At 33.0% G+C, this 12,566-nt stretch overlaps 4 protein-coding genes across 4 annotated transcripts; all 4 read left to right on the top strand.

Moving 5' to 3' along the window:
• Positions 1-476: 476 nt before the first annotated feature.
• Positions 477-2,586, top strand: comG (aldehyde dehydrogenase; the record flags this gene model as incomplete). The annotated part of the gene is given in 5 exon segments (XM_020581745.1): positions 477-1,186; positions 1,274-1,877; positions 2,044-2,108; positions 2,128-2,256; positions 2,574-2,586. 5 exon segments carry the CDS (start codon positions 477-479, stop codon positions 2,584-2,586), a joined length of 1,521 nt encoding a protein of 506 aa, XP_020427615.1.
• A 680-nt stretch (positions 2,587-3,266) lies between these two features.
• On the top strand, positions 3,267-7,860 carry gacE (Rho GTPase-activating protein; the record flags this gene model as incomplete). The annotated part of the gene is made up of 6 exons (XM_020581746.1): positions 3,267-3,303; positions 4,223-4,412; positions 4,686-5,065; positions 5,158-6,932; positions 6,993-7,510; positions 7,560-7,860. The coding sequence occupies 6 exons, from the start codon at positions 3,267-3,269 to the stop codon at positions 7,858-7,860; spliced, it is 3,201 nt and encodes a 1,066-aa protein (XP_020427616.1).
• A 556-nt stretch (positions 7,861-8,416) lies between these two features.
• Positions 8,417-9,087, top strand: PPL_10987 (glutathione S-transferase; the record flags this gene model as incomplete). The annotated part of the gene is made up of 2 exons (XM_020581747.1): positions 8,417-8,440; positions 8,506-9,087. The coding sequence occupies 2 exons, from the start codon at positions 8,417-8,419 to the stop codon at positions 9,085-9,087; spliced, it is 606 nt and encodes a 201-aa protein (XP_020427617.1).
• Positions 9,088-10,265: 1,178 nt separating this feature from the next.
• On the top strand, positions 10,266-12,406 carry rexo2-2 (oligoribonuclease; the record flags this gene model as incomplete). The annotated part of the gene is made up of 5 exons (XM_020581748.1): positions 10,266-10,619; positions 10,680-10,831; positions 11,316-11,388; positions 11,545-11,970; positions 12,056-12,406. 5 exons carry the CDS (start codon positions 10,266-10,268, stop codon positions 12,404-12,406), a joined length of 1,356 nt encoding a protein of 451 aa, XP_020427618.1.
• Positions 12,407-12,566: the final 160 nt, after the last annotated feature.

Below are 12,566 nucleotides of genomic sequence, written 5' to 3' on the forward strand. Positions count from 1 at the left end.
TATCTAAAATTTTATGTTTCTAAACAAAAAAAAAAGATATTTTTTTGTTTTTGTTTGTTTCGAAATTAATACTAAGAGAGGGTATAATGGCGACATGGTATGTTATTAAATGAATCCGAATTTAATGAAAAATCACTGTGTGTGGGAAATTTTATTTTTTTAATTTAAATAAAAATCATTTTTAAATTCCCACACCTCACACACACTATTTTTTTTGTTCATAATTGCATTAAAATTAAACTGGCAACACTAATATATTAAAAAACACACATACACACCAAACAACAAACTTTACTTATAATTATCAATTAATTTAATAAAGTTGTGTTTAGTATTGTTCTTCTTTTTTTTATCAATACATTACTTTTTATAATATTACTTTTTGTTATTTTTTTGGAAATACTTTGTATATATAGTTATATAGATATTTGTGTGTTAATTAATTAATTTAATTAATAAATAAATAAATAATAAAAATGGTTAATCCAAATATTCAAAGAATTAATCAAACTTTAAGAAAAGTATTTCTTACAAACAAGACTAGAAAGATCGATTGGCGTTACTCACAGTTGAAGGCAGTCAAGAAGTTGGTCACTGAGAACAAGGATGAGATTACCAAGGCCGTAAAGAAGGATCTCGGTAAGCCAGACTTTGAGATTCATCAGTCGGAGATCGCCATCATCTTGGCCGAGGTCGACGATGCCATCAGCAATCTCGAGTCGTGGTCAAAGCCAGAGAAGGTCTACAGTCCCATCCACTTTAAGCCATCGACTTCGCACATCATCAAGGATCCACTCGGTGTCGCACTCATCATCTCGCCATGGAACTATCCAGTGAACTTGGCGTTGGTTCCACTGATCGGTGCCATCGCCGGAGGTAACTGCGCACTCCTGAAGCTCTCGCGTCACAGCGCATCCACCGGTGAGCTGATGTTCCGTCTCTTGAATAAATATATGGATACCGACTGTTTCTCGTTCGACTACGAAGGTGGTGCACAATACATTACAGATCTTCTCGAATTCAAGTGGGATCACATCTTCTTCACTGGTTCCGTCAACGTCGGACGTATCGTCTACCAAGCTGCTGCCAAATTCCTCACTCCAGTCACCTTGGAACTCGGTGGTAAGAATCCATGTATCGTTGACAAGAACATCAACATGAAGTTGGCTGCCAAAAAGATTGTTTGGTAAGTAGTAGTAGTAGTAGTTTATAAAATTAAAAACAAAAGATAGGTTGTTTCTAACTTACTGTGTATTTTTTATCATTTACACAGGGGTAAATGTTGGAATGCTGGTCAAACATGTATTGGTTTGGATTATTTGTTGGTACACAAGTCGGTTTTGGATGAGTTGTTGGAGGAATGCAAGGCCGTTATGAAGGAGTTCTTTGGTGAGGATATCAAGGCAAGCACTTCATATGCCCGTGTCATCTCGAAGCAACACACCGAGAGACTGTCTAAGTTGTTCAACAATGGAAAGGTTGTCATTGGAGGTGACGCCGATATTGAAACCAACTACATTTCACCGACTTTTATTGTTGAACCAGATTTAGAGTCACCATTGATGACCGAAGAGATCTTTGGTCCAGTGTTACCAATTATCACCTATGAGAACATCGACGAAGCCATCGAATTCATCCAGGGTCGTGCCAACCCATTGACTCTCTACTTGTTCTCGCGTGACCAAGCCATCCAAGACCGTGTCCTCGAGTCGACCCAATCCGGATCGGTCATGTTCAACGACGTCTTGTTGCACTTTACCAATCCACACCTTCCATTCGGTGGTAGCGGTGATTCCGGTATCGGTGCATACCACGGTAAATTGACATTCGACACCTTCACTCATCGTAGAGCATTGGTTAAAGGAACTACAAACAAGGTAAGTTAAAACAAAACAATCGATTAAAACAATACAACTCTCATCCCTCCGCACACACACACACCACCTTTGGTCGCAGCGACACTAAAACAAATGACAATGAATTGTAATTATATTGCCGTGTTGGCTAACCTATCGAATATTGATTGATCATATATATAAGAAGGATACCAGTACGACTACTACTACTACTTCTACGTCGATTAGCTCACCAAAGAGTGATGTGAAAAAGTGAAATATATATAATAAGATCATTTTATAGTAATTCATATCTTTTCATTTCATTAAAAAAACTCCAGTGGTTAGATATCCCATTAAAGTACCCACCCTACTCTGATTTCGCCGATAGTGTAGCTGGAAAAATGATTGGATCTGGATGGTAAATATCTCAAATACTTTTGTTTGACCATGTATGTCTGCAAATCGATGATTAACACTAAATTTTAAATCAAAAATACAGGTAAATTATTAGTTAAATAAAAATATATTTCATTTTAGTTATCTTGTAAAAAGTATTTTGTTGTTGTTTACTTTTTTTTTAGATTTAATAGCTGCTGTGGTGTATGTATCATCAATCACAGTGTAATATTGTTTTTTTTTTTTTTTAAGACCATTAAGAATGGGTATATATTGGAAACTTATTTTGGACTTCGAAATATAGTATTCTTTTTTTGGAAATTGTTTTAACAATTTTAGTACAATACACTAATTACTGGCATTTACAGATAGGGATTTAAAGGTTCTGACTCATACTTTTGCTATTTAGTGTATGAATATGTAATAACGCTAGCTTTCATCAATCTACTATCAAAAAATACTAGTTAAGTTCAAATGATTCATAGTAAATAACCATTTTTTTATTAATTTTGTTTGATTTTGAATACAAATTATTATTAAAACTATGATTCTAACTTGATTGGTCAAAAATATACTTTTATGGTATTTGTATCTTTTGAGGTATTAAAATGAGCGTTTCTGAGCGCTAAATCCATGTCATTAATATTCTAATTTGATAAAAAAATCGTTAATATTGAAAGTCTTTTTAAAAAATAAAATAATATATATATTCGAATAAAACTTACATCTAGGATAAAAGGTTTGATTGTTACAATATTTGGGCCTTCATCAAATACCGACGATATTGAACCAATTGTTTTAGAATGTCCGTTGGTTGTAAAAGTGAGATCACCTACTTTTTTAACAAAATTATTCATTTTAATATTAATTTTATGTTTGTAAAGTTATTTGTTAAAAAGTGCTTAAACAATTTAAAATGAATTCAAGTTGTTATGGAATAAAAAAATTTTCCAATGGTTAAATTTTGTTAAAAATAAATTGTAATTTGCAAACTTGTTTTAATAATGGGTATTGAAATCACCATTTAAAAAAATGAATAGAACTTATTTGAGATTCACAACACCAAGTGGCAGATTTGTTGACAATTATAGCCATTACAAATGAATTTAATAAATATAAAAGTTTAAAAGTAAAGAGACTCTTAAATTCAATGGATCCCTACAAAGAAGATCTCAATTCAGGAATATCCATAACAAAAGTCATTTCCATTAGATTATTGGACGATTTCTACCAGATCCATGACCCATTTAAAGTAATAGATGAATTTTTGAATTAATAGTTCTTTGGTTTAAGTCTACTCTAATACTAAAGGAATTCAATTGAAATTCCAGTTTTCATTGGGCCTAAACTTTTTTGATAGCGATCACTATTCTTATCACCAACGACTCTGATTTCTTTTTAATTTTTTAAAATCGTCTGCAAAAATAACAAAGTTGTAAATTTTAAAATATCTAATTTCAAAAAAATTCTTTGAAAGCTGTCATCAATCAAAAAAAAATCTGTTCAGCTTTTGAAAAAAAAAAAATCAAGTTTTTTTGTTTTTTGATTTTTTGTTTTTTAATAAAATTTATTTTTATCAAGCTCTTATACTATCACCCGTTATCGAAAATACACCTTAACAAATAATTAAGATATCTTTTGATTGTTTATTTTTATTTATCAAATAATAAGAGATATAATTAGATAGATAGATAGTTAGATAGTTAGTTAGTTAGTTAGTAGTAAAAGAAGTTTTAATTGAGTAGAACTAAAACAACAACTAACTATAAATGTTGTAATATATACAAAAGAAAAAAAAAAAGTAAAGAAAGAATCTTTGAAATTTTTTTTTTATATTTATATTTTATTTGTTGTTGTATCATAGAATAGAATTTGAAGAATAATAATAAACTAAACAGAACAGAGCAGAATAATAAGTAAATCAGTTTGTTTATTAGGATTTCACAAGTGTATATAATATTTTTATAATTAACTTTACAATTATAAAGAAAGAGAGAAAGAAAGAAAGAAAGAAAGAAAGATGGAAACTGGTAATAATAATCATCATCATCATCAACATCAGAATCAATCATTGGAATCAATGATTTCAGCATTGCCATCGGCATCGCTATCACCAAGACCCACTCACAATGGTACACCAAGATCTCCACATCAGAATGATGATTTCTTAAACGATGGGTATGTTTAATATTAATAATATTTTCTTAGAAAATATTTAATCAATCTATTATAATATTATTTATATCTATATATCTATATATCTCTCTCTTTATTTATAAATCTTTAGTATGGTGATAGATTTTCATTAACCAAACACACACGCACACACATAATTATGATTGTGATCACACACTATATTTTTATTTTTCACCCATTTCCTCTTCACACCCACCCTCCTCTCATTTTTTTAGTTTTAACAAGATATTTAATATTAATATTGATATATTGTAGAAACATTCCATCGAAAGGTACAATTATAACAATATTGAATAAATTCTTGAGTAGAAGACCTGCAAAAGAAGATTTGATTCAAAATAGAGTATTAAAGTCAGAGTATAGACCTATTGCTCTGCGTTATAGCGTCATCGATACACTCTGTAATCACTTGGAGAGGAATGCATTGACACAGGAAGGTATATTCCGTGTATCTGGTTCTGCCAATCAGATTCGTTTGTTCTGGGCAACATTCGTAAGCGACAACATTGATTTCCAATCGATCACAAACGAGCACAACGTATCGGGTGCATTGAAATTGTATATTCGTGAACAAACAGATCCACTCATTCCATTCGAACAATGGTCATCATTCGTTACAAATCTAATGACAAAAAGTAAGTAATCAATCAATCTTTGATATCAAAATCATTCATGATTCTTTTTTGACACTAATTAATTAATTGTTGTTGTTTGTTATTGTTTTTAGATCATCAGGTTGAACCAGCAGATATATCAAATTTATTAACAAAGGTATCGTCAGTGGAGTATTTGAGGATCATAAAGAGAATATTGAGAATGTTGGTGGTGTTTGCTAGACACGCCAAAATCAACAAGATGAATGCATTCAATATGGGTGTGGTTTTCGGTCCGAATCTTTTCCGTTCCAAAGCGGATTCGCCAACCATCATGTACGAGTCGAAATACTCCAACGAATGTGTCACCAAGCTGATATTAAATTATGCAAGAGTATTCCCAGATTTAGATATTCCACATTTAGGAACTGAAACAAATACAGAAGATTATGTAGATGAAAATAATACAAATAACAATAATAACAACAATATAAATGCAACAACAAGTAATAATGGTGCTTCATCTTCTTTGACCTCAACAAATGGAAATTCAAATAGCAATAATAATAATAATGAAAATGGATTGATGGTTTCAGATACTATTGGTAGTTCACCATCGCCTGTCTTTAGACCGATTAAAATCAGTGCTTCACCATCGACTTCCTCACCACAGCTACTCAGTATCACTGCACAACTCCAACAGGGAACCAATGAAAAACGTATTGCAAACTCACCTTCCAACTCGGCGCAACAATTGATCAAGAAGGAGCAACAGAGCACTGAGCGTTCCCCTTCTCCTATACATCCATCGCTTGCCGACGCCAACCAACATGCCGTCGCCAACAAAGTGTCGCCACTCGTTCACATGCGACGTCGTGATTTTAGCATGACCGATCTGATCCGTCACCGTCTCTCGAAATCGAAACACTTCAAAAAGGAGGAAGGTTGGGATCACTTTTTAGTGCTGCAGATTCACGGTAATCTCATTGCCGCCAACAACAGCAACCAGGGAATCGCCTCGACCATTCGTCCCAAAGGCAAAGCCAAGAAGGAGATACTCAACAACATAACATTCCAGCCGGTCTACATATTTGTATCGGCGCGTAACATTATTGTGTTTGACGTGCACTCGATGGAGATGACAACGATTCTACCACACGATCGTCTCAAGGAGTTTGCAATCGACGCTGTCAATCCCGGGCTGTTCTACCTGCAGGACACACTCAACGGAAAATTCTCATACTTCCTCGTGCCACGCCCGAAAATCATGGATCTACTGACACGTGTGCTGGAGCGTGGACGCGCCATTGCCAAGCTCACCAACAAAGCAATGGCGCATCTCACTCCGCGAAAGTTTGCCATGCTCGAGCAGAGCGGCGGCAGCCAATCGAGCTATGGAAAACTTCCAGAGGCGCGTCCTGTCTTTGAGGAGTTGGCAGCTCGTGGATTCTCAGAGCTCGACGTCTGGGAGGGAACTGTTGATCTCCTGGAGATAGTCCGCCAATTCAAATCGATATTGGTGCCATCGGACACCAAAGCAGTGGTGGAGTTCCTACTGCCTGGAATCGAAGACTTCAAAGGTGTCTATAGAAAATCATACAAACTGGATATCAACACCACCGTCTACAAAATCATCTGTTTGATTTGCGAAAAGGTAAACAATGAATCGTTGAAACCATCGAAATTTGTCATTCGAACACTCAAAGGACGTACTCTCTATGATAATCTGTCGTTGCGTGCCTACGGATTGGGATCGCTCTTCACCACCTGGCAACTACGTCTCATTTCCCTCGACCAACCCGACAGTACCGGTAATTTTGTAGTGGAATTCCTCATGCCAGATTCACCTGAATTCAAAGGAATGCAAAAGAAAGCAATCAAAGTTGATGCCTATCAACCATTAAAAAGAGTATGTTAAACAAATCATTTGTATATTTCAAAAAACAACTAACAATTTGTTTGTTTCTAGATTATGAAAGGATTATGTGATAAGTTGAAAGTACCAAAATATCATTATTACGATTTGATTGGACCGGAAGGACAGGTTTTGGGTGGCGATGATATTCTTTCGAGTATTGGTTTGGGTATCAAGTTCAAGACATGTAAGATGAAGTTGCAGAAAAAGACATTCCCAGTCGGAAAGAATGTGGAGCAGGATACTCCAATGGTGCGTTCCGTTGTCAATGATATTATGGATTCGGTTTGGCAGAAACTACAGGAGCGACACCGCGAGCGTATCAGAATCTATTGTAAACATCTGTTGGATTACATCGTTGACCAAACTTTTATTGAGATTTCCAAGGCTGAGACGGTGCCACGTCGTGTCGCCATGTTGTCGCGTAACGCCCGCTCCGACTTTTACAGTTTGCTCGCCACCAAAGAGGAGGACGACCTCATCCTCTCCGAGACCGACGGCTACAAGAATCTACTGATAAACGCACGTAGCGTTGTCGAGAACGACTTGGAACCATCGCCAAACTACCCGATGTACAAGGTGAACAACATGCGTAACATGCCAGGTTACAACCCATACAAGTCGTCGGCTGGGGATCGGATTGCCATCGCTCCGTGACATCAAGCTGAGCAACGCTAGAAACACATTCATGTCCGACCTCGTTGATCAACGTCAACGTATCCACGTTCCACAATTGAAACAGCAAGTCACCAACAAATTCAAAGCCAGAAACGTCAACAGCAACAGTCTGATAGTATCACAACTAGCACTCAAACCAGGCACATCCAAACTAGTCGAACAACTCAAAACAAGAATGGCTGATGTTAAAACATACGAAAATATCGATGAAATTGAAGATTTAGTTCCAACTTCAAAACAATAATAATAATATTCATAATGATCAAACAATAACAACATAATAATAGCCAATAATGATATCAAATTAGATAATAATAATAATAAGAGTAACACTCACCATCCATAACCTAACAATATTAATATATAAATAAAATCTGTAATATTATAAATAACAATAACCTGAAGATATTTTTAAGTACATGTAAGTCTGATCAGAGAAGTGAGTGTTTTGTAACCACAAGTTTAAATTTCATTCTTTTTCTAAAAAAGAATATGTGGTGAATGTTGATTTGTTTTTTTTACCACTTCGCGAATATTGATATCTAAAGTCACATGGTCATTGCAAAAATTAAAAAAAGAAACATATTCTCTGTTCTCTGTGGTTTTATTCAACAGAGAACAATTAATTCTCTTAAACTAAAAGATGACTATAAATAATCAATGTACAAACCTAAATGACATTCATTCATTCAACAAACAAACAAACAAACAAATCTAATTAAATCATTCAGATATCAGATCAATAAAAAAAAGATTTTATATAATTTAAATTTTTTTTATAATTATTAAATAGCAAATAAATGTCAGTTCCAACTCTTTATTATGTAAGTTTTATCTAACTTGATCGATATTATTAAAATCTGTTTTTGATTATTAATTATAATTGTAGTTTGACGGCAGAGGTTTAGGTGAAACTCCAAGATTAATTCTTAATTATTTCGGTCAAGAGTTCAAAGATGTTAGAATTCAAGAAAGTACTGTACCTGCCGATCTAAAGGCAAAGACACCATATGGTCAGTTACCATGGTACGTCGAAGACGATCAATTCAGTGTTGCACAGAGTGTTGCCATCAACCACTACCTTTCATTGAAGTACAAGCTTCAAGGAAACAGTATCAGAGATCAAGCTATCGTTTTGGAGCTTGTTCACGCTGCCAATGAACTTCTCACTGGCTATTGGTCACAAGATACCGATACCAAGAAAGAGAAATACCAAAAAGTCACAGTACCAACCATCTTGAAGAGATTCAACCATGTATTGACTAACAACAAACAATCATCCAATCATTTCGTTGGTGATGCTTTAACACTCGCCGATTTCTCAATCTTTAATGTCATTGACTATCTTGTTTGGAACACTCAAAACACCCATTTCACCGATTTGCCAGCACTTTTACAATTCCACAAAGAATTCCAAACCAACACCAACATTTCCAATTACATCAAGAAGAGAGTCGATACAGATTTTTAAAGAAAAGTTAATATTTTAAATTAAATTATAAAATAAATACATAATAATTAAATACTTGTAAAAACTAATAGTTTAAATTGAAACTAATTATAATTTTTAAGACATGATAACACTGTTTTCAGATATCCTCTATTAATATGAATTATTTAAATATAAAATAAAAACATTCTCATCATAGGCACCCTAACCTGGGCTATTTAACAATACTGTTTTATGATCGGAATCTATAATGGCTGTTGTTCTACATTGATTGATGGCATTGAAAGCACGAATTACAAATATGTTTTGACTGATTGTACCTTTCTTTGTAGATCTCCTTTTGGTTTTTTCCATTCTAAATAAATAAAAGAAATAGATAAAAAATTAAATATCTGTTTAAAGTTTATAAAAAATCATTATTTATTAAAACAGTGTTCAGTTGAACACAAAAAAATATTTTAAGACAATTTGTGGTACCTTTTTCACAAAATAACAACTTGTGTTTTGAAGGTGTCCAAAAAAATCTGATCAGTTTGTGTGTTTCATTTTGCTGTTGGGAGAAAAAAAAAAAACATATTTGTTGACAAGTGTGTTGTTTTAATTTTTTTGTACAAGAGTTGGAAAATTTTTTGCCCAATAATCAGTTTTGGATTTTTTGATTGACTGACCATTGGGTTGGTAACCATTAATCATATCTTGGAGATAGACTTAAATTAGAGGAAAACAGTCTTTACTCAAAGAAGATACCCAAAACTTGAATTCATTGTACCTGTAAAGGTCACATTAATTTAACTGTGTCAAATAATTCTATTTATTTTGACTCTTGAGCAAATTTAGTCTTTGTTTACATTCTCCAATATCTCATTTAAATTGATTAACTTGGGCCAAGCGAATCTAGATTTCCAGCAAGGAACTTATAAGTTCTTCCGTAATTGACTCTATTTCTTTTTGTTATGACTAATCTTTTGGATGAGATTGAACCTGAGCAAAGAAGTAAAACAAATTTGTAAATTGGTAAAAGGAATTGACAATTTACAAAATAATTTAATTAAACAAATATAAGAAATATTTTAAGAACAATTTCATAGGGACTGAAAACTATATAAACCAAACATATTTCACATTATTATCATTAAAAACAAACAAAATCAAATAATTAATTATTTCAATTAAACAAATAAACAAAACAAGTATTAAAAATGATTTGCGGAAATTGCGGATGTGGTAATCATAGCTGTGGAGGTAACTGCGCTTGGGCTATCAAACAATTACAAGAACAAATCAATAAGCTCACTCAACAAGTCACCAATTTGGAATCCTCCAAAATAACCACTCAAACTGTCAAAGTTCCTAATCATTTCCAAAAGATTACCAATACTCAATTTACTGCAATTCCAGGTTCTCAAGCCACTCTTACAGTGACTCGTCCAACCAAACTCATTGCTTTCGTCAGCTTCCATTCACTCTCACCATCTGTTCTTACCAGTTGTGATGTCACCTCTGCTCTCAACGGAAATGTTATGACACTCGCCGGATACAATGATTACCCATGGGTAGGTTTTTATGGATTCTATAATTATGACTATTAAAATTAATATAAATTTCATTTCTAGCCAACTGGTACCAGTCTTAATCACAACCACTACGTCAATGGTGTCTCGATCACCCAAGAAGTCTTGCAACCAGGTTGCACCTACAACTACGATATCCGAGGTCGTGTTCGTTGTGGAAATCAGCAATGCGATGCAAATGGATTCGCCTCCTTGCTTGTTTTGATCCCTTTGTAAACATTACGAAATGGTTATCCTTAATTCAAAATTTTTAATTATTTTTTAAAATAAATATTCATTTTTCATAAACCAATACACTCTTCCAGTATTTAGCATAAAGATCACCTAAGAACTTCACATGATTATCACTTTTCTTTCAGAAAATTACACACCCCTTCAAAAACAAAAAAAAAAAGAACTTAAAATTAATCATGAATTATTGTTATTTTTAGACGCCCCTTTATAAAGCCTTTATTTTTGTTTGTTCATAATAATAATAAATCTCAAAAGTAATAATAAATAAAATTTAATTTTAAGTTATTGTATTATTTTATATATTGTGATGACCTTACAATATTATCTGAAGGACTGAAAGAGTGTTGCCTCTAGTGATCATTTATTTAATTATACTTCCAATCTTTGCTACGCTCTATCTATTAAACTCTACATTAGGTTTGATACTCTATTTCTTTTATATAGTGACTTTCTTGACAAATTCACTTCGAAGATTAACTCATCTGCAGCAACAAAATATATAAAATTAGCGAAAAAGGTATAAATCAATTTTATTCATCATATTTTTACTAAATTTAGATTTATAATTAAATAATAATTTCGAATAATGAATTATTATTGTTCAAAAACATTCATTAACACCACTACAACTACTAGTAGATTTATATCATCTTATAATAATCATAATCATCAGTGTTCATTTTCAACCATAAATATTAATTGTTTATCATCGTTGCCAAAACAATCAATTTTCGAAAATAGTAATAATAAGTTCAACAGTAGATCTTCACAATTTCTCAAACGACAACAACAACAAAAATCAATTATTTATAAAAATTTTTATACATCATCATCATTATCATATAGTGATACTAATAGCAATTATAACGATAACAACAATAAGATGTCTTCAACAACAAATGATAGAGCCAATAGATTGATTTGGGTGGATTTAGAGATGACGGGATTGGATATCACCAAAGATCACATCATGGAGATGGCTTGCATCATCACCGATAGTGAATTAAACGTAGTCGAAGTCGGTCCAGAACTAATTGTACATATCGATGACAAAGATCTCAACTCAATGGATCAATGGTGTACAGAGCATCATGGTCAAGTATGTACTCATCTCATTATCTTTAAAGATATCTTCAGATAAAAAGTAAAAAAAACTAACATAAAATCAATTGATGTTTATCAAGTCTGGTTTAACAGAGAAATGTAGACAATCTAAGCTATCGATTCAAGATGCAGAGAAACAGATGGTTGAATTTCTGAGAAAACATGTAGATAAAGGTCAGTGTCCTCTGGCAGGTAACTCGGTACATCAAGACAAGAGATTCTTACTTAAGGAAATGCCGTTGTTTGCCGATATGCTACACTACAGAATCGTCGATGTCTCCACCATCAAAGAACTAGTCAGACGTTGGTATCCTAGTGTTGCCAATGGTCTAAAGAAACGTAATCTTCACCGTACTCTTGCCGACATTGAAGATAGCATTGAAGAATTAAAATATTATAGATCAACTGTATTCAAACAACAATTACCATAAAACAAACAACAATAATATATAATTGTCAATATAAAGTAAAGTAAAGTTAGTAATAACTTATATATAATAACAAAAACAATATATTATCCTTTCTTTTGTTTTGTTTTGTTTTGTTTTGTTTTGTTTTGTTTTGTTTTGTTTTGTTTTTAAATAACTTTTT

Source organism: Heterostelium album, assembly GCF_000004825.1.
Source record: "Heterostelium album PN500 unplaced genomic scaffold PPL_contig20, whole genome shotgun sequence".
NCBI classification, from domain to species: domain Eukaryota; phylum Evosea; class Eumycetozoa; order Acytosteliales; family Acytosteliaceae; genus Heterostelium; species Heterostelium album.